Raw genomic sequence first — 27,758 nt, forward strand, 5'->3', positions numbered from 1 at the left:
AAAAAAACATTAAAATAATATTTTTTATTATTAGATTATAAAGATATTTTTCGTATTAATTTATACTAGTTTGTATATATGTGTTATGTCTAGCGGGACCAATATTTTTTTAGATACAAAAAATAAAATAAAATTTAGACATCGTAGAAATTTTTAGTATTATTATTGAATAAAAAAATATATTCATTTTAATTTTTTTCTTTTAAGATAATTTTTTTATTACCATGTTTCTCATTTATTTTAGCGAATATAAAATTTTTAATTAGAATAATTGTTTCTGTTATGAATAAAATATTTGATAATTTTTAAAGTCAATTAACTAAAAAAACAATTAAAATAGTATGCCCTATATCATGTGTAATCAAGCTAAAATAAATAATAAATATGATAAAATCGTGTTCAAAATATATTTAAAAGTCTTAAGAATAAAAAAAACAATTTGAATTGATTTTCCATGAATTAAAAAAATATATTAGTTACATAATAATAAAAAATAATCACTAAAATCAAATAAAAATTTATAATAGCAATGTTAAAATTGAAGAGGAATTGGATTGGAATTTTTTTTTAAATACTAAAAAAACTAAAGAAAAAAAACAAAGAATTAACCCATTATTTAATAAAAATATAGTTACTTTTCAAGTATTTTTTATTTGAAAATACATTAAAATAATATTTTTTTATTTTTTAAAAATTATTTTTAATATCAATATATCAAAATAGTTTGAAAATATTAAAAAATATTAATTTAAAATAAAAAAAATTAAAATTTTTAAAAATTATTTTTAAAACGTAAAATAAACCAAAATTAATAAATAGCACGTATCTATCACATGAAAGAAAATATTGCAGTACACCGGAAGGAAAAGAGGTTAAATGCATAAAACAGAAACACGTGTATTTTGCAGTCTATTATTAATAAGGAAATAAAAAAGAAAAGAAAGAAGGGCGGAAGTGGGCAGGCTTGCTCACTGGTTTCAATCAAACCAGGCCGGCGCCAAAAAACTCCAACAAAGGCACATTGAATCGAAGAAGAAGATCTAAGAAAGCAAAAAATGAGCGGGACTCGATTATGCGCATTGCTCGGAGAATTAGGTTACGAAGGGGCAGAAACACTAGACCCAGACAGTTTCGAATGGCCTTTCCAATACGACGACGCACGCCCTATCCTCGACTGGATCTGCTCCAGTCTCCGCTCTTCCAACGTCCTCTCCCTCTCCGACCTCTCCCGGTTACTTCTTCTCACTCCTCTTCTTTTTTCTTTCTTATTTCTATTTCTTCACATCAGATCTAATTTTGTTTTTCAATCGATTCTCCAGGTACGAACAGTTTCTTCAAGAGGAGAAGCTTTTGGAGGTGCAATTCCCTTCCCAATTTATGTTTATCTTTTTTTAAAAACGATTTGTGTAATTAGAGTGGGATTTTGGCTAGGGTGAGGACTTGGAGTTTGCTTATGATAGCATTTCAGCTTTTTCTTCAAGGAGAGACAATCAGGAGGAAGTTTTTGGCGCTGAAGAACCCTTAAAAGATATAAGGCAATTTCCACTTCTTAATCATCTCTTTTCTTCCTTGCAAACCTTTCAACTCTACGCGTTATCATTTATTAATTTCTGATTTTTTTTTGTCTTAGGGATGCCACTTCGGCGTATAAAGCTGAAGCTTTGGAGTTGCAGAAACAGCTCAGGCATTTGCAGGCGCAGTTTGATTTGCTTTCTGGCCAGGCTTCTGCTTTGATCCAAGGGAGGCGGGCTCGAGTTGCTGCAACATCTACTGTGAATGGATGCCTTGCTGCAGTTGATGATACTCTTTCAGCACGAAACTTAAGGGTATACAGTCTTATTTGTTATTTTTTTAAAATGTACTTAACTTCATCAACAGCAATGATAATTGGAGTACTCTCTTTATGTCTTGTTTAACGCGGGTTGCTTTCAGAGACAAATCTGCATGTCGTATTTTGTTGCTTGCTATGCCTTCTGAAATCTTTCTTTGTAATGTAGATGAATGAAGTTCTTGGAAGGATTGCATCTACAGCACAAGAGTTGTCTCACTATCATTCTGGCGATGGTAGTGTTTCCCTTTCTGTTTTTAACTTGTTGTTTTGGCCATTTGAAATTATTGAATTACAATCAGTTTTTGTAAAGCATTTCTTGTGAAAGATTAGACCTTCAACTTTAGATCTTTTACTTTCAAACATATGGTGTTTGAATCTATTTGTAAAGAGGATAACGAAGTCGATTTAAAGCCTTGTTTTCAATTGAATACAGGCATTGATGCGTGGTACAGTTCTTTACTCTAATTGTAATTGACCCCCAGTGTATGGTATACTTTGGGGCATTCTCAAGCTTCATTATAGAACATAAGGCTTGTTTGGATGGTTTGGGGGTGGGGGTAAGAAGAAAATGAATGGCAAGATGATGCACAAAAATGGAAGCTCTGCTCTTATCCAGACTTCTGACAACCAATTATTGGATTGACTTCAACTCCTAAGGTCATAGATAGAGTCACAAACTAACAAAAAATTATTTTCGGTTTTTCTTTTGATGGCTTCTATCACTATTTTTCTCGCAGAGGGTGGCATCTATTTAGCTTACTCTGATTTTCATCAGTACTGGCTTCAAGATTCATCTTGTACAAAGGAAATAAATCAGTGGTTCTCTAAGCAACTGGACACGGTATGTGGATGCCAAACTGTTTCTCTCTTATAGTATTGAATTTGAAGCCATTTTGCATGTCTATATATGTACTCTTAGGACCTAAAGTTGCAGAAATTTAGTCAAGGACATCCATGACCAGTGGAGTGGTATAGTAGATATTTCTGTTGACTGTTTATCTGTTTTCAGTGACTTTAAGTAGACACATTATTTTTTACCATGGCAATATTTGTTCTTGAATATAGCTGCAACATCACTTTTTTGAGAAATAAGGGACATTACTCTCCTTTTTTGCATCTTTTCCATTTCACTCTTGCTTTTTCTTAAAAGTATCTGTCTGTTCAAAGTCATGCTCTACTGTAACTCAATAAATACTGGGATCCTAAGTTTAAATCCCGACTCAATGCACTAGACAATATGTATCTGCCTAATAATTCTGATTGAAAGTACAAGTTGTTGAGTATTCTGTTATGAACAATTTCTCAACAGTAGGATACATATTAGATCACTCTCAGTTTCAAGAAATGGTCTTTTTTATAGGTTTCATGGTCATAATGTGTTATAAAAATCAGGGACCTTTTCGACTAGTAGCCGAGGAGGGCAAATCAAAATGTTCGTGGGTGAGTCTTGATGACATCTCAAATATTTTAGTACGAGGTATCCTTCACTTTTGCTTCTGCAACTAAAGTTCATGATGCATCCTTTTCTTCCCTTGTTGCCTTTACCTTCCTTGTATAAGTACCTCTGCAACTAATATTATGTAGAAATACGATTACCATGGTGAGATACATGCAATCTATGTGTTAGGATTTAATGCATTAACGTTGAGATTCACATGTCACTAACATATTCTTGATTTGGACTTGCATGGGCATTTGCATATTAGTGTTGTCAAAAGGCGTGCACTTAAGTGCTATAGGCGAGGTAAGGTGAGACCACAACGTCTTTATCAGCCTCAGGCGATGATATTCATCGAAGCACTGCCTAGGCTATCGCCTCAAGCATTTTACAGGCTTGGCGCCTTTTAGCGCCTTTGACAACACTGTTACTACTTTAAATTATCTTATTTTTTGTTTTAAGGGTGAAAAATATAACTTTATATGACTATGTTATGGTATTTTCTTTTGATTTTCTAATGATGTAATCTTAATTGGGAAGATATATATTTTAGATTTATATATTATAATATAATATTATACATACATACATACATGGTTAGTTTAATTTATTGCATATCGCCTTGGTTCATTCGGGCAAGCGTCTAGCGCCACAGGCATTTTAAAGGCTTGGCGCCTTTTGCCTTTGACAACATTGTTGCATATACCATGTATCATCCTGTTAAAATACTGTCACTTCTTTTTGGATGAAGCAGATTTAGAACAATCCCATCACCAGCGTGTTTCAGAATTGCAACGGCTTCGTTCTATGTATGTTGTTTATCTTAGTTTTCCTGTAATTGCTTATTTTTCCCATATGGTTCTGTGCTTATTCTGTACTCACTCTGTCTTGCTCCATGGTAACCATTGCTATACCAATTAAAAGCCTTCTACAAGTGGTGGTTATTTTAATTTCATGCAGTATAGTTCTAAAACTTTTGGTCAAGATAACATAAGTTTTAAATGTTGTGAACTGTTCTTGAGAAAGAAACTAACGGTCTTTGCAATATTTATAGTGATTGACTTGCGTCAAGAATCCATGTCTATTACTTCAATGACACCCACAGGTTAAATTAAGGTTTAGAAGAGTTTATATCTGAGATTGGTGGTTAAGCAATTTGTCATGTATTCATGTGGCTGTTCTATGACTTTGATTTTTCGATATATCCCTTGTCCTCTTCCTTGCTCCCTCCTATGCATAAACACATACACATGAAAACTTGATCTTGGGTGTGGCATCACGGGGAGGGGGGTGATTTTTTTTCTATCTTGTTTTTCTTGGTGCTTAGTGTGATATTTTTTTGAAACTCCTTGATTTAAGTCTGATGGTTGATAAAAATGCTAACAAATTTGACAGATTTGGAACAAGTGAAAGGCAGTGGGTTGAAGCCCAGGTTGAGAATGCCAAGCAGCAAGCTATTCTGATGGTACTTAAATCTCAAGTAACATCAGATGAAGCACACATACATCTTGATCTTCATTCTCTAAGGTAGAAATTTCATGTTCTATATTCCTTCAGTCTATGGTCTTTAACTTCTATTTTTATGGCTTACGATCAAGCATAAGGTGATACACTCAGTGAGATTGTTCTTTCATACATACATACATACATAGACACATGCACATATACATATATACATTCTCTGTATTTTACAAGCATATGCACGTATGCTTGTATGCATGCTTGTAAAATACAGAGAATGGCTGGATTCTTTTGTGTCCCCTTATCAAAATGGATTGTAGATGATCCTTAATGGAGATTATGTTGTGGGGTAGACACTTTTGCCACTAATGCCATAGAGAAGGCTTTGCATTATTAAAATGCTTTTATCACCTGGCATAGTCTCTCAAATATGTTGAAAGTGGCTTTCATTTCTGTTGCAACTATATAATTACAAATACCTTGACACTAATTCTTGAGGATAACATAGTAATTATGAACCTTGTTAATTTGCATTTAAAATAGTTATGGGGACTTCCTCCATCATAAATGTCTCCCTGGAAACCTCTTTGCTTCAGCGAATCCTCTTTTGTTATTCTAAAATAACCCATCCAACCCAAGGAAATAATTACTCTCATTGCACACAAGCCTGCAATGTCATGTCCTGTCATCCAACTTCCTATGAAAGTAGTGGCAACAATTAACAAAAATTCCTAGGATGAATTACAATAAACCCACACTGAGGTATCATGAATATAATAGATACCACCCAAAAGTTTGAATGTTTGTACAGAAAACCCACCATGTTTTAATAAAATACTACAGAAACCTCCTTTTACACAAAATCCTCTTTAGGTTTTTGTCAAACCTTCAAATTTCACCGTCCCTCGAGGAACTTATATCATGTTATTGTTTTGGCTATTTCATGTGACATCTTGTATTTATCTTGAATGAGCAGGAGAAAACATGTTGTATTGGTGGAAGAGCTTTCAAATCTTCATCACAAAGAAGATAAGTTATTATCTGAGGTTTGTTTGGGTGTATTTCCTAATTTTATCTATATATTTTTTTTAAATTCTGTCGGCTATCATGGAGTATTTAGAGGTACTATAACTCTTGTGCTAGTATTCAGCAGGATTTGAAAGCCCACATATTTTCATTGTGACATCTGTTGTATTTTGCCCATGGAGGATGGCTCATTCTCTTATTATTTTCTATTCCTTTTGTTTTAATTAAATCTTTCCTTTCCTAAAAACATTCAGAGAGGAAAACCTTAAGTTTGCACTTTGGGATATGCAGGAAAACCTTACGGTTTAGTGATTGCAGTTTATGTGGCCTCTTTTAGACGATACTGATGTATTTAGGGAAATTTTGAAGTTGGCACTGGTTAATGATATTATTTCAATCTGTGGGAACATTGGTTGCTTAGACAAAAAACTGAACCTTAAATCTGGGGGAACAGTGGTTGCATGGGTGGCTGCAACAGAGAAAAAAAAGATGGCATGGTGGTCGTGAGAATGCTTAGTGGTTTCTGTTGTTTTATTCATCTATATTCTCTCTCATTCATTCACTCACAGACACAGACAATTACCAAAGCTGGGCTTTTCTTAGAGGTTACTATATGCATACTATTTGCCCTCTAATGATTCAGCATCAATTTTTCAGACCATTCCAGATCTTTGTTGGGAGTTAGCTCAACTCCAAGACACATACATTTTGCAAGGTATTACGAAGTTGTAGCTTTCCTGTTCTAGAAAGAGGAAGTGCATTTTCAATTTTGTGGTTCTGATAGCGTTGGCTGTGAACTTAAATCAGTTCTAATTTATGCACTTGCAGGTGACTATGATTTAAAGGTCATGCGTCAAGAATGCTATATTAATCGACAGAAAATGGTATTGTTGTCAACTTTATAAGTTTATCTCTTTGCATCCTGGTTATAGTTGTATTCTGGACAAAGAGTTAGTTCATCTGAAAGCAGGCTCTTGATTGCCATCATGTCCTATCTCCTTCCACAGCCTCCCTTTCCAATATTCTTTTTTGTTGCTCGCTTGTTTTGATAATAGAACCTAACAGAAGCTATCTCAAATAGACAATTTACCCAATTTGACGTCCTGTTCAAGTCAGGATTTGATGACTACTGCTGCAATATTTGTGTTTTAGAACTGATTGTGGATGTTCCAACAACTGTTTACTTCTGCATTACTATACTGGTGTTAGATAATCCATACTGTAAATAGTTCTGAATGTGTTTGTACAAAAACCATCCATGTCATCCAATTTTCATATAAACCAAATGAATAAATTGTTGTGACACTGATGAAACAATTCTATACTATGAATACACCTGCATGTATTTTTATGAGGATTCATAATCTTAATTTCTTGCTGCAGTTCATAAATCATCTAATAAATCAACTAGCAAGGCATCAGTTCTTGAAAATAGCTTGTCAGTTGGAAAAGAAGAACATGCTTGGAGCATATTCATTACTTAAAGTCATTGAGTCAGAGCTTCAAGGGTACCTTTCAGCAACTAAGGGCCGAGTGGTATTCCTTACTTCCTAAGCCTTTTGTTTTAGTTTCTCCTGATTTTCATGAGATTGCCACTTCTATCAAATGTGCTGGCCACCTACAAGTTTGTCTTCTAGAGTTTTTTCTGTTTTTATCTGTCATTTTAACCAAATCAGGAATTGGGCTGAAATGATCATATATATACTATGTTCAGATGAATTTTGTCAATAACTTTTTATTAACATGTGATAGGGTTGTTGCCTGGCACTAACTCAAGCTGCATCTGATATACAAGAACAAGGAGCAGTGGATGATCGGGATACTCTTCTGCATGGTATTAGGGACCTTCTAAGTATCCATTCAAGTAATGACCGCATACCCTTTCCCCTCACAGTTAAATTGTTGTAAAATTTATCGTTTGTTGGAGGTGTACTGATTATGGGATTCAAATTTTTGCTTCTGTCATTCCGTCAGATGCTCAAGCCGGATTATCAATATATGTATCAGCTCCTGGCATTGTACAACAGATTTCTGCTCTGCATGCAGATTTGATGACACTTCAGTCTGATCTTGAGAACTCCCTTCCAGAAGACAGAAATAGATGCATCATCGAGCTGTGAGTAATCGAATTTCAACTAAGTTTTCCACTACTACATTGAATAGTATCAGGTTTTCTTTGTTTCCCCTGCCCCCACCACAACAGTATGATTTGAACATGAGATCCTCTGTGATTGGCGTGATTATTGTTGCATCACTAAATGATTTCCCTATTTAGTCACATTGTTAAACTTTTTACCCCAAAATTCAGCCTTTTGCGACAGTATACTCCTGACTAGACTAAGCCTTGCTTTCCCTTTCACTTGTGTTTACCTACAACTCTGTGTTTTATTCATCCAAAGAGGTTCCCATAATTTTCTTCGTAAGCAAATAACCAACACAAATAAATAATCTCAAAGCACACAACAAATACAGGAAAAACTCCCAACCTTTATTAATCTCATAAACAAAGGATTTCCATAATACAAGTATGTGTGCTATGCACAAAGATTGCATACTACACAACCATGACCTTCTTAGCTTATTTATAGACAAGTATGAGAGGTTATAAAGTATATAACTATCATCCCTACTTTTTAGGAAGTAGTGGGGCACTTTCCCCCCATGTTTCCATGAACATAGTGGGTGGTTTTGACCCATGATCTCATGATCTTAGTGTCTTGAGGAGCCATCCTAGCTATGCCCCCATGTTCAACAACCATGTCCCCATGATCTGTTCACCCATTTCCTCCATGATTTCATGATCATAACCGTCATAACTACTCACGACACTGCTATTCATTTATCCTAAAATTTGTTTGTCTAAATGCCAGCCCTCCATTGACATTCCAGCTGTATTTTTGCTACCTTGGAAAGTCCATCCTCCAAGTCTAGTTTCATGCCAAGTCAAGAACCTATGACTCGCAAAAAACCGATGCACGCTGCCTGCTGAATTCGCTGCTGCCTACTATGGGTTGCCACTGTCCAATGCTGTTGAATTCTAGGCAATTTGCACTCGTTGGCGCGTGCTCACACCTAGAACTCTAACAAACCATCCCCACCAGAAGAGTCCACCATTAAACCTTCGAGTTTTTCTCCAATTTTACTAAAAACTCAGTTCGTCGATTCTTTATATGCTGGTCGAGTTGACGATGTGATCTTGACAATACTATTATCAAACTGTTTGGGAATCGTTGAAGGAGCTCTTTGTGACTTACTTTGTTTGGGATCTTCTTGATCTTATTAGAAAGGTCTCAAATAACTTATATGAAAAGTTTGATGAAACTTTAGTCGTAATGGCATCTTTAATCTATAGGCAACAACCTTCACTTTTTCCATGATTTCGAAAGGTCCATCATATCTCGGTACCAACCCTAAATGCTTTGTTTCCCTATAATTTTCTTCAAGATTTGTGGAGTTTATTTGAGCAACACCTTGTCGCCCTCACTGAATTCCAGTAGTCTTCGTTTCTTGCTCAAACAACACCTTGAAGATGGATGCTTAATTATGCTAACCAGAAACGAAGATTGCTGGAATTCATTGAGGGCGACAAGGTGTTGCTCAAATTAACTCCACAAATCTGGAAGAAAATTGTGGGAAAGACAACATCAAGGGTTGGTGCCGAGATATGATGGACCTTTTGAAATGATGAAAAAAATAGGGGTTGCTGCCTATAGATTGAAATTGCCAGAACGGCTAAAGCTTCATCCAACTTTGCATGTAAGTTATTTGAGACATTTCCATGAAGATCAAGAAAATCCAAAACAAAGCAAATCGCAAAGAGCTCCTCCAACGATTAACAAACAATTTGACGATGATATTGTCAAGATCATCGTTGACTCAACCAGCATAGGAAGAATCGACGAACTGAGTTTTTAGTAAAATGGGAGAAAAACTCGAAGGTTTCATGGGAAAAGGACATGGATTTGTGGCAATTCGAAGACAAAGTGCAGGAATACCTCACCTCTATTCCGACAAGGACATCAAACTCTTCTAGTGGGGATGATTTGTTAGAGTTCTAGGCACGAGTACGCGCCAACGAATGCAAACTGCCTAGAATTCAGCAGCAAAGGACAATGGCAGCCCACAGTGGGCAACAACGAATACAGCAGGCAGCGTGCATCGATTTTGTACGAATCATAGGTTCTTGACTTGGCATGAAACTGGACTTGGAGGATGGACTTGCCATGGTGGCAAAAACACAACTGGAATGTTAGTAGATGGTTGACATTTAGATAAACAAATTTCAGGTTACATGGACAACAGTGTGGTGAGTAGTTATGACGGTTATGGTAATGGGGACATGCCTGTTGAACATGTGGGCATGATTGAGATTGCTCCTCAAGACACTAAGATCATGAGTCAAAACCACCCACTATGTTCATGGGAGAGAAAGTGTCCCACTACTTCCTAAAAAGTAGGGATGATAGTTATATGCTTTGTAAACCACTCATACTTGTCTATAAATAAGCTTGGAAGGCCATTGCTGTGTAGCATGCAATCTTTGTGCATGACACAAACACTTGTATTGTGTAAATCCTTTGTTTACGAGATTAATAAAGGTTGAGAGTTTTTGTTGTGTGCTTTGAGATTATTTACTTGTGTTGGTTATTTGCTTATGACAAGAAAATTGTGAGAACCTCTTTGGGTGAGCGAAACACATAGTTGTAGGTAAACATGAGTGAAAGGGAAGGCAAGACTTAGTCTAGTCGGGACTAAACTGCTGTAAAGGGCTGAATTTTGGGGTGAAAAATTTAACCCCGTGACAAGTGGTATCAAAGATTTAAGTGTTATGTTTGCATCACTATATGATTTGAACATGAGATCCTCTGTGATTGGCATGCTTATTGTTGCATCACTATATGATTTCCCTAATACAAGATAGTGATGATGCCTAGAAGACAATCAAAGATTGAAGTGTTATGTGTCCACGGACTTCCTTGTGTTCAGGAATTTTGTCTGCTGCCAATGTCACCATGTCTTCTTGGTAGATCATTTTCTACAGAAGGATCCATTATATCTTGAAAGGGTATTTTTGTGGACAAAATTTGTTCTGGTTAGGGTTCTTTTTGGCTGGGTGGTGGGGAGGGGGTTGTGATTGAAGTCCACAGTTAAATGCATTGAAAATCGCTGTAAAACCTCCATGCTACATTTTGCTTTCTTTACCCACACAAGGGCAAGGTCACGTGATTGAAGTCCTCAGTTAAATGCATGGAAAACCACTGTACAACCTCCATGCTACATTTTGCTTTCTTTACGCACACGCAGATAGGGGGGGGGGGGGGGGACTATGGTTCAATGAAACACTTCATGCAATCGAGAAACAAGAGGAATAAATCACATGCAATCGAGAAACAAGAGGAATAACCATTCCATAGACTAGCTTTTATTGGAAATTGTAGTTGGGAATAATGGAATTATTCACATGAATGGACTGATTTTTAGAATGTGAGGGAGGGAGCAGGCAGCTGCTAGTAAAACTCTGAAGCAGTTATCACATTTTCTGTTTATTTGTTTCAGGTGTACACTTATTCAAAGTTTGCAGCAATTGTTGTTTGCATCTTCAACAACTGCACAGCCAATACTGACACCTCGGGTATAATCGCACTGTTATTTCTTTCATCTTATGTTTAACTGGTTGAATGGTCTTTTGACAGTTTTTGTCCTTCCATGTTCTTGTTGGTTTATGCTCTTATTACTTAAATATCTGAGTTATATGTATGGCCCAGTGATTAATTTTAAATATCAAAACATGCAGCATCACTTCTGATTGATTTCTGAAACTTCAAATGATTGTAAATCAAAAATATTGATGCCCTTGCTGGGTGTTTCCAGAATTTTCTCTTTGAAGCATAGTTACCTGATCTTTGTTGGAGAACCTATATTTTTATCAAACTTTTCATGTGTCCTTACCGTGCCTTCAATGTTGTCTTTAGAGAGAGGTTACTGCCATTTTGGACCTTTCAAAGGGACATGGGTGTTCTGGTGGCTTTATGGATATTAGATACAAGGACTGACTGGAGTAATCATTCTACGTTGTTTCTAATATATACAGTTTTCGAATCTTCCCTGATGCACTGTCTGAATATATTAAGCGCTCATTGTGCTGTTTCTTTTGTGTTCTAACTTGACATGTTTGCACCTGTGACATTTGTTGCCTGTTTTAGACATTAATGAAGGAGCTTGATGAAATGGAAAAGATCAACGCAAAACTATCTGTGGCGGTTGAAGAGGTGACCCTTGAACACTGCAAGAAGAATGAGGTGAGCTTACATTGATATATTATGAAAAATCATCCCATGGGTTAATTCCTACTTATAACTGAATCATCACTTCACAGTATATTAAAACAATACAAGAATAACTGGACTGTCAAAATTTTGAGACCAATGCATTTCCTTACCTGGTTTAGTCTGAAGTGAATTAACCTTCCAAGTGGAGGGAGGATAATTAGGGGCCCTTCAGTAAGCCTTTAAAGATGACAACAATAACAAAGGTGACTGTAAACCGTAACACTTAATGTTAAGAAAAGAAAAGAAATCAAATCGTGACTTAGCTTTTAGGGGTAAACCGCAACACTTAATGTTAAGAAAAGAAATGAAATCGTGACTTAGCTTTCAGGGCAACATGTTTCTTTTGCACACTATGAGATAATACCTTTCTCTAGCATATCTCCAATTGCTTACATGCATCAAAGATAGTTTTTATAGCGAATCTTAAAAGAAATTGCCACACCCCTACATAGAAAGATTCTTCTGCTTCTATGCCTACACCATGCTACGCCACAAGGAAGAAGTCCCCGTCCTCTGCTCAATTTTTAAAACCACACCTATTACGCCATGCATCTGAATTTCCTGTCCACGTTCTTTTCTCTTGCAGATTGTAAAACATCATTCACAAGAGGTTGGACTTCAAAGGCGTGTTTTTGTTGATTTCTTCTGCAATCCTGAACGTTTGAGAAGCCAAGTTAGAGAATTGACTGCTCGAGTCAGAGCTTTGCAAGTTGCTTGATCCACTTGTTCATTTAGTCTGTCTGTCTATTCTATTCTCACCTCTAAAAAAAAAAAAGACAAGCTGAATTGTTTCTTGAATCTAGAGTTACGTCCATACTGTAATCCATACTGTAATCGGAAGAGTATCATGAGTCCAATGGCAGCTTCTGTTGCTACTGAAGCTCCACATTAGACAAGGAACAAATGTTATCCATTACCAAGGGTTTCGTAAATGCAACATCAATGAAACATGGAACAGAGAAATGGATTCTTTCTGCCGTAGCTTATTTGCAGATGCCACTGGCACGAGCACAAGCAAAAACATTAATATATAATAACATCACAAAAAATAATACATATTCATTGCATCCATAACATAATATAAATAAACAATGGACATATACTTGTAATCATATTGACAATTTAAATAGGTAGGTTCTCCTTACTAAGTTTCTACTAAGTCTCTCTTTAACAGTTTACTTTACATCATCGTGCGATCTTACGTTGCATTATTTCTTTGGTCTATAATCAACACCAATCAATCATTAACATGTATTATGATGTGGAACGTTAACATGTATTACGTGGTATGTTGGACATCCTTTCATAACTAATTATTATTTTCTAATTATGGTCAATTAGTCTACAGTTTTTATACATTAATCGCAAGTGTAATTGATACGTTAATATTCCTATTTTAGTGTGTGTATATATATATATAAAGTGTCATTTTACATAGAACTAAAGTAGTGTTTGGTTACTGTCTCATGATAAAAAAAAATAAAGATAATGAAGATAAAAATGTTTTTTTTGTTGAAGAGATAAACTAGAGACTATTTATTATTTTTTATCCCTAAAATATTCTTGTAAATCACTTTTAATTTCAAAATTATTCAACTAAAGCATATAAAGATAAAAATAATTATTATTATAATCTTAAAATCTGAAACAGGTTTCGCCTCGGAGCAAGGCCCGAGTCATTGGTTGGGAGGGTCAACTTTTTTTTTTTAATATCAAAACAACATCGTTTTAATAGAAAAAATTTCAGAAAAAAAGTCAATATGTTTTTGACCTTGCCTTTAACTAGGTTTTACCCAAGGATTGTGAGTCTTCCTAAGTTTTTTATTACATCAAACTATGTCAATCATTTTTCTATTTTTTCTTACAGTCAGACCTGTCTAGGCTTTGGGTTGGCTGGATTTTGAGTTGATCCACCAAGTCGGTCTAAGTTTTATAATTAGAGTTATTATACTATTATTAATTCAAACACTCGATATAAATTAAAGTAATATATAATAATAATAATAATAATACATATTAAGGATAAAATAGTTTTTTTATTTTTATCTTTAAACATGATACAAAACAAATATTATTACTAGATACAATTTTATCTTTATTTTCTATTATGTTTTATTTTTTTTATTTTCATTGTTTCTGACTCTGTGAAACAATAACCAAATATTAACTTAATTTATTTTCAGTGATTAAAAAAAAATTATTTTTTAAAGTGTTTTGTTTTTTTTAAAAATATTAAAATATTTTTTTTAAATTTATTTTTAATTTTCATAAATGAAAACAATCTAAAAATATATATATAAAAAAATTTTAAAAATCAAGATTGTACCGAAAAGACAAATACGTAATATTTGACGTAATTTTACGGGACACCCAAACGAATTTCATAACTGAATATGAGGTCAAGAAATCCAATCTAATAATCCAATTCTAAGCTGCGGTGTCCATGAAAATCCGAACCCCAACTGAAAATGAACACGATCATCCACAAACCAAGCCCATCTCCAAATCACCCATCTTCACTCTTCCCTCAAATCAGCAGATGCAAGACTACAAGACACCTCAAGCAAATCCATGCCCACTTCATCAAAACAGGCCAAATACACCACCCTCTTGCTGCTGCTGAACTCCTCAAATTTCTCACCCTCTCTACTCAACGTGAAATCAAATACGCACGTAAGTTTTTTAGCCAAATCCATCATCCCAATTGTTTCTCTTGGAATACTATAATTAGAGCTTTAGCTGATTCTGATGACGATGATCTTTTTCATGTTAACTCATTAGAGGCATTACTGTATTTTTCCCACATGCTTACTGATGGTCTCGTGGAACCTAATAAATTCACTTTCCCTTGTGTGCTAAAAGCCTGTGCGAAATTGGCTAGGATTGAAGAGGGGAAACAGCTTCATGGGTTTGTTGTGAAATTAGGATTGGTTAGTGATGAGTTTGTTCGTAGTAATCTTGTTAGAGTGTATGTTATGTGTGGGGCCATGAAAGATGCTCATGTTTTGTTTTATCAGACGAGGCTAGAGGGTAATGTTGTTTTATGGAATGTTATGATAGATGGGTATGTGAGGATGGGGGATCTTAGAGCTTCTAGGGAGTTGTTTGATAGTATGCCTAATAAAAGTGTGGTTTCGTGGAATGTGATGATATCTGGATGTGCACAAAATGGACACTTTAAGGAGGCAATTGAGATGTTTCATGATATGCAATTGGGAGATGTGCCTCCAAATTACGTGACTTTGGTTAGTGTTCTTCCTGCTGTCTCGCGACTAGGGGCTATTGAATTAGGAAAATGGGTGCATCTGTTTGCAGAGAAGAATGAGATTGAAATCGATGATGTGCTTGGTTCTGCTTTGATCGATATGTATTCTAAATGTGGTAGCATTGACAAAGCAGTCCAGGTATTTGAGGGGATAAGAAATAAAAAGAATCCCATTACTTGGAGTGCTATCATTGGCGGGCTTGCTATGCATGGTCGAGCAAGGGACGCTCTTGATCACTTTTGGAGAATGCAACAAGCTGGAGTGACTCCCAGTGATGTTGTGTATATTGGTGTATTGAGTGCTTGTAGCCATGCTGGTTTAGTTGAAGAGGGTCGATCTATTTATTACCATATGGTTAACATTGTTGGTCTCTTGCCTAGGATTGAACATTATGGGTGCATGGTTGATCTATTAGGCCGTGCTGGGTGTTTAGAAGAGGCTGAACAGCTTATACTTAACATGCCTGTTAAACCGGATGACGTGATATTGAAGGCCTTGCTTGGTGCTTGTAAAATGCACGGAAACATTGAGATGGGAGAACGTATTGCAAAATTTTTGATGGGTTGGTATCCACATGATAGTGGATCTTATGTGGCTCTCTCCAATATGTTTGCCTCCGAAGGAAACTGGGAGGGGGTTGTCAAGGTGAGGCTTAAAATGAAGGAATTGGATATAAGGAAAGACCCTGGATGTAGTTGGATTGAGCTTGATGGAGTGATACACGAATTCCTTGTGGAAGATGATTCCCATCCTAGAGCTGAAGGAATCCATTCGATGTTGGAGGAAATGTCAGATCGATTAAGGTCAGTGGGATACAGGCCAAACACTACCCAAGTCTTGCTCAACATGGACGAAAAAGAAAAACAAAGTGCATTGCACTATCATAGTGAAAAGATTGCAATTGCCTTTGGCTTAATCAGTACAAGGCCCCAGACACCACTCCAAATTGTTAAGAACCTGCGTGTCTGTGAAGATTGTCACTCTTCAATAAAACTTGTCTCAAAGATTTATAATCGTAAGATAATCGTAAGAGACCGGAAGCGCTTCCATCATTTCGAGAACGGTTCGTGTTCCTGTATGGACTATTGGTGACTTGCCATTTTCTAACCACAATTTTCCAGCACTTTACTAGTACTAATTATAAATAGCTTAATAGGACTTTTCTGCGATCTATTTAGCATAAATTGGATGAGAAGAAGAGCATGGACAGAGCACAGCTCATGATGAGAAATGATCTTAGGTGGGATATGATTGAAAGCTGCAATATCCCAGGGTCTCATGTACTGGTGTGTTTCAAAATCCTTTGAAAAAGAGTAGTCTCAGACACATTGAGCTAGCTCACTTGTTTGATGTTTCCATTCTGTAAAGAAGGAAGTTACAAGCCATTAGAATTATTTTGTGCAGAGGAAATTTTGGCCTAAATGTCAAATTAAACACACGGAGAGTGATGTAACTTCATTGTGGTCCTGTAATTTTCACAAGTTCCTAATGCCATCCTTATATTCCATTTCCGACAATCATTTTAATCTCTGCTTCCAAACTTATGAGTCAAGAATCCCAGAACCCCTCAGCTCCCTAAGTCTTCGCTGCACAGTATAATTTCTTTAAAGGTCAACATTCACTTTCTTTTATTCTTGGATATATTATACAATATACTAAAAAAGCTTAATAACAGTGTTATTACTATTTACCAGTAGTATAATAACATAGTTGCTCTTGCTACAAAGAGTTGCTAAGACCGCAGGGGAGAGTGACGTTGTCTTTTTATTGAGATGTATTTGACATTGAATGGATGGTTTGGGAGAAAACGGTCGGTGCAAATTTTAGTGGGGCATGGTGGGGTGCCTTTGTTATTGTTTACCTAGACATAAAACACTGTGATTAGAGCAGTGTAATGGCAAGGCTGTCCTTGCCACATAGAGTTGCAAAGACTATAGAGGAAGGGCGGGGTTGTCTTTTCATTGAGATGTATTTGGCACTGAAAGGATGGTTTGGGAGAACAATTTGTGCAAATTTTGGTGGGGCATGATGGGGCCGCAGACACTTCGCATTAGGGCTGTAATGTCCTGGGTGTTAGGGTCAGACCCGCGCACTTAGGTCTGTAGACTCGCGCGTCTAGGGTTTGCAGAACCACGTGTTGGATGTAGACCCACACGCCTGGGTCTCTTCTGACTTGCACCCAGGTTTGCAGACCCCCCGAGGGGCTGCAGACCCGTGTAGCTGGGTCTGCAGACCTTGCAGAGAAGAAAAATGAAAAAAATAATAACAATTATTATTATTATTATTATTGTTAATATTATCGTTAATATTTTTTTTAAAATTTTACTATAAATAATAATAAAAGTTTAATATTATTATTAATATGATAAATATTATTATTTGTATCCTAAATATTATCATTTTTATTATAATTAAAAGTATTAAAATTAAAAATATTATTATTTGTGTTATAAATATTATGATTTTTATTATAATTAATATTATTACTGTTTACCTAGATATAAAGTACGGTGAATTGGAGCAGTGTAATGACAAAGTTGTCCTTATCATAGAGAGTTGCAAAGACTGTAGGGGGATGGTGTGGTTGTCTTTTCATTGGGATGCATTTGGCATTGAAAGGATGGTCTGACAGAAAATAGTATGTGCAAATTTTGGTGGGGCATGATGAGGCTGCAAGCACTTGGCGCTAGGGCTATCATGCCCTGTGCACTAGGGCCAGACCCTCGCATGTGGGTCTGCAAACCCGCATGTCTGGGTCTGCAGACCTACTCGCTCGGTTCTGCAGAATCGGGCGCTGGATGCAGACCCGCACGTCTGAGTCTCTTCAGACCTGCACCTGGGGTCTGCAGACCCCCTTAGGGGTTGTAGACTCATACGGTTGGGTCTGTAGACCTTGCAGAAAAGAAAAATGAAAAACAATAATAACAATTATTATTATTATTATTATTATTATTATTATTATTAACATTAATATTTTTTTTAAAATTATTACTATAAATAATAATGAAATTTAATATTATTATTAATATAATAAATATTATTATTTGTATTCTAAATATTATTATTTTTATTATAATTAAAAGTATTAATATTAAAAATATTATTATTTGCATAGTTATTAAACCCGGCCTAGAGGTTGACCCGGCTAAGGGGCCGGGTCCCGGGTTTCATGGGTCAACCCGAAAATTTTTTAAAAAATAAGGTTTTAATATTTTATATGAAAAAATTAAGAAAAAATCAATGTAAATATAAGCTATACATATTGTAAACAATGAAGTTTAAAAGAATATTTTAAAAAGTTTTTTATTCCACATTAAAAAGATATTATGTTAAGCTTTTAAGTCGAGGTATTTAAACTAAAAAAGTTTTTTATCCCATATTGAAAAAACATAACGTTTTTCATGGGAACATAGAGTATATATACTAATAGTTTCAATCCCACATTGAAAAAACGTAATTTTTTTCTTATGAACATATAATATTATTAATGAGTTTCAAATCCCACATTAAATTTTTTTTTTCTTGGGAACATAGAGTATATATACTAATGGGTTTCAAATCCCATATTGAAAAGATACTATGTTATCCTTTTAAGTTTAAGTATTTAAACCAAAAAGTTTTTTTATCCCACATTGAAAAAACATAATTTTTTTTCTTGGGAACATAGAGTATATATACTAATGAGTTTCAAATCCCACATTTGAAGAAAAAAACAAAACACCAGGTCTCGCCCGGGTCACGGGTTGACCGCCGGGTCGACCGGGTTTGGCTAGGTCGTTGCACCAGCTGGTTTTTTGATAAACCCGGATTTGTCCAGCCCCCGGGTCGACCCGTCGGGCCAGTCCGGGTTTAATAACTATGATTATTTATTTTATAAATATTATGATTTTTATTATAATTAATATTATTACTGTTTACCTAGACACAAAACACTGTGGATTGAAGCAGTGTAATGACAGAGCTGCCCTCGCCATAGAGAGTTGCAAAGACTGCAGGGGGAGGGTGGGGTTATTTTTTCATTAGGATGCATTTGACATTGAATGGATGGTTTGAGAGAAAACGGTCAGTGTAAATTTTGGTGGGGCATGGTGAGGTGCCCCTATTACTGTTTACCTAGACACAAAACATTGTGGATTAAAGTAGTGTAATGGTAGAGTTATCCTTGCCACAAAGAGTTGCAAAAACTGCAGGGGAGGGTGAGGTTGTCTTTTCATTGGGATGCATTCGACATTGAAATGATGGTTTGAGAGAAAATAGTCAGTGCAAATTTTGGTGGGGCATGGTGGGGATGCAGGCTCCAAGCTGCAGACACCTGACGCTGGGGTTGCCATGTCCTGAGTGCTTGAGCCAAACCCATGCGCCTGGCTGCAGACCCAGGCGAGCGAGCCTGCGCGTCTCGGTCTGCAGACTCGCATGCTTAGGGTCTTCAGACCTGCTCGCTTGGGTTTGCAGAACCACGTGTTGGATGTAGACCCGCATGCCTGGGTCTCTTCTAACCTACGCCTGAGGTCTGCAGACCGTTCGAGAGGTTGCAGACTAGTGCGGTTGGGTTTGCAGACCTTATAGAGAAGAAAAATGAAAAAAAAGTATAATAACAATTATTATTATTATTATTATTAATAAATTTTTTTTTTAAAAATTATTACTATAAAAACTTGGTCAGACAAGTTTAATATTATTATTAATATGATAAATATTATTATTTGTATTCTAAATATTTTTATTTTTATTATAATTAAAAATATTATTATCTGTATTAAAAATATTTTGATTTTTATTATAATTAATATCATTAATATTAAAAATATCATTATTTTAATTATAATTAATATAATAATTAATAAATTTATAAAAAATATTATTAATATTGAAAAACAATAATAGACTTGATTTGAAAGGTAAAATTAAGAATTATTATTACTATTATTAGTATTTTTTTTTAAAAAATAGTATTACCATAGAAAAAAAACCATAATTGTTTTTAAAAGATTAAAAAATATAAAAACTTAGGCAGATAAGTTAAATATTATTATTAATATTATTAAAATTAAAATAAATATTATTACTATAAAAAAACATAGATTTGATTTTAAGGGTAAAATAAATTAATATTAATAATAATAATAATAATAATAATAATAACTTGGATCAGACATCCCTTTCCACACTCAAGAAAATTAAGGCTGGAAAGGGGCGCCTAACCCAAGTTGTTTGGGTGTGTCAGGGGCACAGACCAAAATTACTTAGGTCTTATAGCCTCACCTGGCCTAATGCTTTGGCGTCCGGACCTAAGGTTGTTGGGTCCGACGTCCAGACCCATAGGTAATGCGTCTGTGTACGGATCAAGGCTAATGGATCTGGCGTTATAATCTAATTCCCTTGGGTCTGCGACCCAAGGCTAATGGGTTTGGCGTCAGGATCCAAGGTTAATGAGTTCGGTATCCAGTTCTAATTCTCTTGGGTCCTGCATCAAGATCTAAGGATAATGGGTATCGCGTCAGGATCCAATTCTCTTGGGTCCGGCGTCAGGACCCAAGACTAAAAAGTTCTATGTTAGGATCCAATTCTCTTGGGTTCGGTATTAGGACCTAGGGGTAATGAGTTTGGTGTCCGGACCCAATTCTCTTGGGTTTGACATCAGGATTCAAGGCTAATGGGTCTGGCGTGCGGTCCCAATTCTCTTGGGTTCAGCGTCTGAACCCAATTCTCTTGGGTTTCGTGTTAGGACCCAAGGGTAATGGGTCCTACGTCATGACCCAATTCACTTGGGTCCTGCCTTAGGACCCAAGGCTAACGGGTCCTGCTTCAGGACCCAATTTTCTTGGGTCTCGCGTCAGGATCCAAGGGCAATGAGTCTTGTGTTTGAGCACAATTCTCTTGGGTCCGACATTAGAACCCAATTCTCTTGGGTCCGACGTTAGGACCTAAGGTTAATGGATCCGGCATCCGGTTCTAATTCGGGTCCAGTATTATAGCCAGACTCAACGCTCTTAGATCTTAGATTTATTTGATATTTTCTATGAAAGTAAAAGTTAGTCCGCGGTGTAGTGCGAGCCACCTAGCTGCTGCGCTATTTTGGTTTGATTGTTATTTTGGGTTTTGTAAATTATTAGTTATTCAAACAATGTGGAAGGTTGGGAAGGATGGTATCGAGGCAGGGACCAATCTGGTTCCTGTAAGAAAAACCCACAAAATCATAGATTTGCCTCCACTACAGTACCGTTATAGTTAAAAACTGAAAGATTTTATAATCATACCATTTTTTACGGTGAAAGAGCATTTTCTTTTAGTATTTGTATAATATTATGCAATTTTAAATCATATAAATTTTTTTGTTCAATTATTAATTTAACATGACTTATTGGATTCAGATAGGTCAATGAACTTAATCTTAAATTTATCATTGCCTGAACATCATTTTTTTTATCCTGGAAACAATTTGGTCCAACCCGTGGTGTAGCACAGACCACCAACCTAGGTTTACTCGAGTCACCTCTTTTATCTTTTTTTTTTAATTGAATCTTTTTTTTTCCTTTTAATATTTGGTTGATTAGAACTTGAATTTCATAAGGTTATCATGATCTCTTGTCTCAAATCATGGTTTTTAAGGATTAACCATGGTTGAACCAAGTCAAGTCAATGTGTTATCGTCTTAATATTCTTAAAAAAATATCGTTCAATATGACATCATCTCATTATTTTTAAAACATATCTAATATGCTTTGAATTATTTATTTCTTAATGTTTTTATTTTTTTAAGATTGGAAAAAATAATTTAAACCGGGTAAAAATGAGCATAGCCCATATATATCTAATATAAATAAAATTGGCGGAGACTTCCAAACACCGCAAAACCAAATACATGTTTCTTCAATAATCAAAGTATTTCCTACCACATAGAAATTGGCTAAAAAAATAAATGCAAGCAACAATTTTATCTAGCCTAATTCCGCAGATTTTCAGAACCAGGAGAAATACTGAACCTCAACTTCTATTTCATGTCATTAATTAGCAAGTTCAAGAAAAAAACATCCAGCTGTTGTGCTTTGTGCTAGGATTGCATTTGTGAAGTCATTTGATGTGTCTTTTGACCTGCACCATCGAAAGCTTCGGCTATATTTTACAGTCAACTGTCACAAAGAGACTGGTAATATCAATCTCTACGAAATGTTACTGCCCAAAAGACAACATGAATCGACAAAAGGAAAGCGGAGGCCAAATTATTGACCAAATTACACAAGAGGAGACCCCCAACATATTCTAAAGCTGGTAACTAGAGTTCCTCACTCTGTCATAGCAGGCTTGTTCTCGCTAGCTTTGGGTCTCTGTTCCTTTGGCTTCTGCTCCTCCATTTTCCTGAAATACCAAACAATACATCCATACTTCAGGATACTCAAAAATATCTCATAGGGCTCAGAATCAAAATCCAAGAGGTGGATTCATCAAACATTCATCGACAAGTATATGATTATTGGTTATTTCAACTGGCATCATGAGCACTAGGAAACAAGGAAAAGATGCAAACAGGGTAACAGCTGCAAACGCATGCAGAACGTGGTGAAGGAAGAAAAGCTCTTCCTTTCACTTAGAAGCAACCTCAAGAAAAAACAACCCTGCGTGTGATGTAGCTCTGTCATTAACATTCTAAATAAGAACATTCCTTGTATCCCAATAGACATGTTATAATTAGTGAGCTAAATCGAGGGCCATTGAATAAAACCAGAATGAAAGAAAAGAGGGGTTGGGAAGGATTGGAGAGGGAACAATCGGTCAAGGAGAAAAATTCAAGAAAAAGATTATAACAAAAGCATACAAAACCATTTTTTCCCCCACAAACACAAACAAAACGCAGATGAACATAACAATGTAGGATGAGTAAAATCCACCATTCCAATGCCAGAACAGACCATTTACAGCTAAATCGAGTGCGTGCCACAAGCAGGCACCACAAACAGGTAGTTTAAAATGGCATTTAATTGAATATTGTGAGGGACTCGGCTGAAATCCCAATAGACTGTTAACACAAATAGAATCATATGCTTTTGTAATCCGGTTTTTAACATCAATCTAGCTAAATTACATTCAAGCTTCATGTATCGTCCTCGAAATCCCTGATACTCTTCAATACTTGAGACAATCATAAGCACATACTAGTCTGCTCTGTCTAATGGATCCAAATGCTAGCAAAACACCAACATAGTTATTTTGACAGACACAGACAGAACAAATACTTAAACAGAGGAATAAATTACTTCTTATCAGAAAAGCCACCCTTCTGACTGAGGAAGGAGCGAAAGAGAGGAGAGCTGACGTCGTAGATCATCTTGTCGACTTTACATATCTGTCGCATGCTTTCATAGAACCCTAGGTGAACTTTATACTTCTTTTAACCACGGTTGTTTGCTGGAAAGAAATTTTTTTTTGAAAAGTGAATTCTAGAAAAATAAATTATATTCCGATATTTGGTAGTGTAATGAAAAATAAATTGGAAAACACTTTCCAGTGTTTGGTTATGTCATGGAAAATGAGCAGGAAAATAACTTATTAATGTTTTATTTTTTTTCAAGTTTATTGAAATAATGAGGAACAAATCTTACAAATTAAAAAGTTGAATGAGAATGAAATTGAAAAAATAATATAATTTCATAAATTATCTCAAATAAAATAAATAATAATCAAAATAATAGTGAATAAATCAAAAAAATAAAAAAATTGAAAGATGAAGAAATTAAAATAATAATAATTAACATTTCATAAATTATTTCAAATAAAATAAGTAATAATAAAAAGAATGAGGACCAAATTTGATAGATAAAAAATTTCAATTAAAAAATGACAAGAGAAAAGCAAATAACAATTATAAAAATAAGGACCAAAATTAATATAAAAATTAAATTCTAAGAGATGAAATTGAAAAAAAAATATTCAAAACAAAATATATATAGCAATCAAAAGTTTGATAAATTTGATATAATCAGCAAATAATATGACATTTCTAAATTTTTCACAACTTCCGGAAAGTGTTTTCCTGTTATGTTTCAGTTTTATTAAATGAGCATTTCTTCCTGTTTCAGTTCTATAGATATTTAATTTTTTTTTAAAAATAGATTGAATATTTATTAATATATGTTAAAACTTTCAGCTCAAAATACCAAAAACTGATTTTTTAAAGAATTTTTGGTTAATGATAATAGTCAAATCACATGAAGGGATAATATTTACTCAAAACATATAGTTAAAGAATAAAATTTATCAAATTGATAATAGATATTTGAATGTGCCACAACTCTAATAGCTGAAGGAAAAAAATACCATTAAATCAAATATTAAATGCTAAGATATAAAATCTGGAGAACCAAATAAAATTTATGCATGGTAATTGAAAATGAGCTCGTGGATTTGTTTTTTAGTTTAATATGTTTTGTAGTTATTTGGTTGGTTATATGTGGTATTATTATATTCATGTAAATACATATTTATTATTAATAAATGTTTAATTTATATTTAATATTGGTATAATATTAGATTAATGAATCTAGAGTAAAGATAAAATTCATGAGACAAAAATATTTTGCAAAGGGGCAAACATTGAGTATAGCATGAAGTATATGAAAGTAGAGTAATCAAGAGATGATTCATCACCCTAGGTGTATTAGAGAAAATGTTTCATCTATTCTCTAATAATATTGACTGAGAAATCCTTAGTTAATGTGGTATGAGATTTGCAAAGAGTTTTCAAATCTTGTTTACACGATTAATAACTATCATGTAGAGAACAAATATGATTTAAAATGACAGACATATTGTATGCCTTAATGTTAAATCAGAATATTATTGATGAAAGGATATTAATCACACCGAGAAACCGATCACTGAAAGTTTAGTCAAACCACTAATAACTTTTCTAATATTTGAGGGCTCATGACACGTTGTTAGGCGATGCACTTGATTTTAAAATTTAAATTAATCAATTTTTTAATTGATAATAGATTAAATTGTGTAATTTAATTAATTCTATGTAATTAGAATTATAGTTTATATTTGGGCCAACATATTAGGAACCTAATGAGTCACACACATTAAGAATCACTAGTCAGAAATTAAATTGTAATGATTTAATTAAGTATGACTTGATAAAAATATATTTTAGATATTGAGGACTATAATATAATTAATACTTGAATTATATTTCTAAACCTAGAAAAATCAAGTAAGGACTTGGATTGAGTTAATTTATAAAATTATCCTGAATTAATATATGGATATTATTTAGGGGCAAATTAATAGTTTGTCAATTTATATGGTTTTTCAGATTTTCCTATAAATAGCAAGTTATGCCTGTTATTTTTTTAGTTGTTGTCTGTTAAAACAGAAAAACTACAAAAAACACAGAATTAAAGCTACCACTCTAAGCATAACAATTCCTCTCTTCTAAATAGAAATTTAGGATATTTCTTATGGGTAATTTGTGTGGATTATCATTGGAGTCTGGACAATTGGATGATTTGTGGTTTGTAACAACCCAACCTTTAAATAATTATTCAAAGCTGAAAAAGATTAGATATTCAGGTAATAAATCCTTAAACAACTCTAGATCTGTTTAATAGGATCCTAAGGACTCCTAAATAATTTTATTTCATAGTTTTCATTGTGTATATGATATTCGGGAACCTAACATTATCCTCATCTCATAAAATTAGTTTCTTTTTCTCGATTCCAACCTTTAATATTAGATATATTGGAAATGAAGCTTCGTAATTTTTTTTTATTTTCTTTTCATGAAATTATTCCAATCTCATGATTTAGATTATGAGTTTAACATGTTAACTCGATTTGATTTGAATTGTTTATTTTTATTTTTTTAATTTTATTTTTTAATATTTAATTAGTTAAAAATATTATTTAACTTTATAATTTTTTTTCTTTCCACGGGATCACACAAAGCATGCAGCATAGAGCCACAGACATAGACTTAGAGTCCTGAGAGAGAGGGAGAGAGTCAATAGAATATGATTATCCCAGTTTGTTGCTTCACTTTTGGCAAGGTAATACCTTTATTAATTATTTCTTTAATAACAAGGTGGCTTAAATCTTAATCCTCTGTTTTAGGGTTTTGGACCCCATTTCATTGTTAGCTGATTGAGAAACACAAATTTTCAAAATTTGAGCTTATTCCTTGCATCTTAAAATTTTATATTTGGATTTTGGAGAAAATAATTTTGTTTAATGGTTCATGTTTTGATGTTGCATTTAACGTTATGTGAGTATTTTACTTGGGATTTAGGTGATTGGGAACAAATGGGATACACATCTTGATCTTTTTCAAGCAAATTACACAAAAAGGTGAGTAGTTATCCTATTTTTTTCTTAAAAAAATCCAAATTTTAGATTTGGAGATGTACCAAGATTTCTGCAAAATCTCCTCTATACCAGTAGATTTCAAGTCATCAACTAAAAATCTGTTACACTTTAATATTCAACCAATCCACGTTTCATTCATTGTTTAATTATTCTAGACTCATCACATTAAAATTCAACACTTTACATCCATCACATTTCATTATGATTAATATAAAATAATCAAATCTTCAAAATATAAAAGCATAATGTAACATACCATGCTATGTTATTTAAGCCTCATATAAAATTTTAATAATCTCTTATTTCTCAGTAATTTTTTTTGAAAGCCATTGACTTAGCAATTAAATCAAACTACACCAATATAAAATTTATACTTGAAATTTTCCATTTGAATCATCCATACAATAATTGGAACACGAGCACCTATAAATTAAACTAAGGATCATTTAACTACTATATTTGGAATTTAGTACAAACATTATCAAGTTAAAATCTACATCAAATAATCATAATCATGAATTTAATTAATATTTAAGTCCAAAACATCATAAAATCCTAGCATAATAGTTACAATAAAATATTTACATTTATATTATCATTCTAAAAAATTACACATAGTATGCAACATCATTAATATTCTTATAAATACAAAATGCAAGGGTTTTGTAATCTACTAATACCGATAAAGCTGCGAGGATCCTGAAATTATTTTATACCATAAAATAATTAATTAATATAACATGAAGTTTTCGAATGCAATTTAATAAATTTTATTGAGTAAACTAAGGTATACATATCCGAATTTAGTAACAATTATCTTAATTTCTCTTTATCTTTTCTTCATAGTAATTACAACAATCGCTTGAACATCCAAAAGATTTATCCATTGACCCAAACCTGAGTAATTGACCCTCGTTCAGGGTAACATCCTCACCGCTCATAAACAAGGCATTAATCACATTCAAGGTATCCAAATTCACAGCCCAAAATAGGACACTAGTCCTTAAATTAGGGAATTAACCATCCATCCCAGAATAGGGCATTAG

At 34.2% G+C, this 27,758-nt stretch overlaps 3 protein-coding genes across 5 annotated transcripts; 2 read left to right on the forward strand and 1 right to left on the reverse strand.

The window, feature by feature from the left end:
* Positions 1-917: 917 nt before the first annotated feature.
* LOC7463429 (AUGMIN subunit 3) lies at positions 918-13,066 on the forward strand. 2 transcript variants are annotated; one of them, XM_006375595.3, is made up of 18 exons: positions 918-1,231; positions 1,320-1,356; positions 1,432-1,535; positions 1,631-1,826; positions 1,998-2,064; positions 2,569-2,672; positions 3,224-3,308; positions 4,021-4,078; positions 4,665-4,796; positions 5,707-5,776; positions 6,414-6,471; positions 6,585-6,640; positions 7,140-7,292; positions 7,509-7,620; positions 7,731-7,872; positions 11,313-11,388; positions 11,960-12,055; positions 12,672-13,066. In XM_006375595.3, exons 1-18 carry the CDS (start codon positions 1,056-1,058, stop codon positions 12,801-12,803), a joined length of 1,854 nt encoding a protein of 617 aa, XP_006375657.1. In that variant the 5' UTR covers positions 918-1,055; the 3' UTR covers positions 12,804-13,066. The 2 variants fall into 2 exon arrangements, with proteins under 2 accessions (XP_006375657.1, XP_002320600.2); XM_002320564.4 differs by having other exon boundaries at positions 919-1,231; positions 4,024-4,078.
* A 1,387-nt stretch (positions 13,067-14,453) lies between these two features.
* LOC7455688 (pentatricopeptide repeat-containing protein At5g48910) lies at positions 14,454-16,868 on the forward strand. Of its 2 annotated transcripts, XM_052446744.1 has the most exons (2): positions 14,454-14,758; positions 14,948-16,868. In XM_052446744.1, the coding sequence occupies exons 1-2, from the start codon at positions 14,554-14,556 to the stop codon at positions 16,441-16,443; spliced, it is 1,701 nt and encodes a 566-aa protein (XP_052302704.1). In that variant the 5' UTR covers positions 14,454-14,553; the 3' UTR covers positions 16,444-16,868. The 2 variants fall into 2 exon arrangements, with proteins under 2 accessions (XP_052302704.1, XP_002320601.3); XM_002320565.4 differs by having other exon boundaries at positions 14,454-16,868.
* A 5,334-nt stretch (positions 16,869-22,202) lies between these two features.
* Positions 22,203-23,736, reverse strand: LOC7455689 (wound-induced basic protein). The gene is made up of 2 exons (XM_002321251.4): positions 23,604-23,736; positions 22,203-22,707 (listed from the first exon to the last, which is right to left on the reverse strand). The coding sequence occupies exons 1-2, from the start codon at positions 23,699-23,701 to the stop codon at positions 22,635-22,637; spliced, it is 171 nt and encodes a 56-aa protein (XP_002321287.1). The 5' UTR covers positions 23,702-23,736; the 3' UTR covers positions 22,203-22,634.
* Positions 23,737-27,758: the final 4,022 nt, after the last annotated feature.

This window comes from Populus trichocarpa, chromosome 14 (genome assembly GCF_000002775.5).
Source record: "Populus trichocarpa isolate Nisqually-1 chromosome 14, P.trichocarpa_v4.1, whole genome shotgun sequence".
Classification (NCBI taxonomy): Eukaryota; Viridiplantae; Streptophyta; class Magnoliopsida; order Malpighiales; family Salicaceae; genus Populus; species Populus trichocarpa.

Coding starts and splice junctions, on each gene's coding strand:
- LOC7463429 (XM_006375595.3), top strand. CDS start 1,056: ATGAGCGGGACTCGATTATGCGCATTGCTCGGAGAATTAGGTTACGAA. Junction 1,232..1,319: donor TCCCTCTCCGACCTCTCCCG/GTTACTTCTTCT, acceptor TCGATTCTCCAG/GTACGAACAGTTTCTTCAAG. Junction 5,777..6,413: donor AAGATAAGTTATTATCTGAG/GTTTGTTTGGGT, acceptor TCAATTTTTCAG/ACCATTCCAGATCTTTGTTG.
- LOC7455688 (XM_002320565.4), top strand. CDS start 14,554: ATGAACACGATCATCCACAAACCAAGCCCATCTCCAAATCACCCATCT.
- LOC7455689 (XM_002321251.4), bottom strand. CDS start 23,701: ATGCGACAGATATGTAAAGTCGACAAGATGATCTACGACGTCAGCTCT. Junction 22,708..23,603: donor GGTGGCTTTTCTGATAAGAA/GTAATTTATTCC, acceptor TTGGTATTTCAG/GAAAATGGAGGAGCAGAAGC.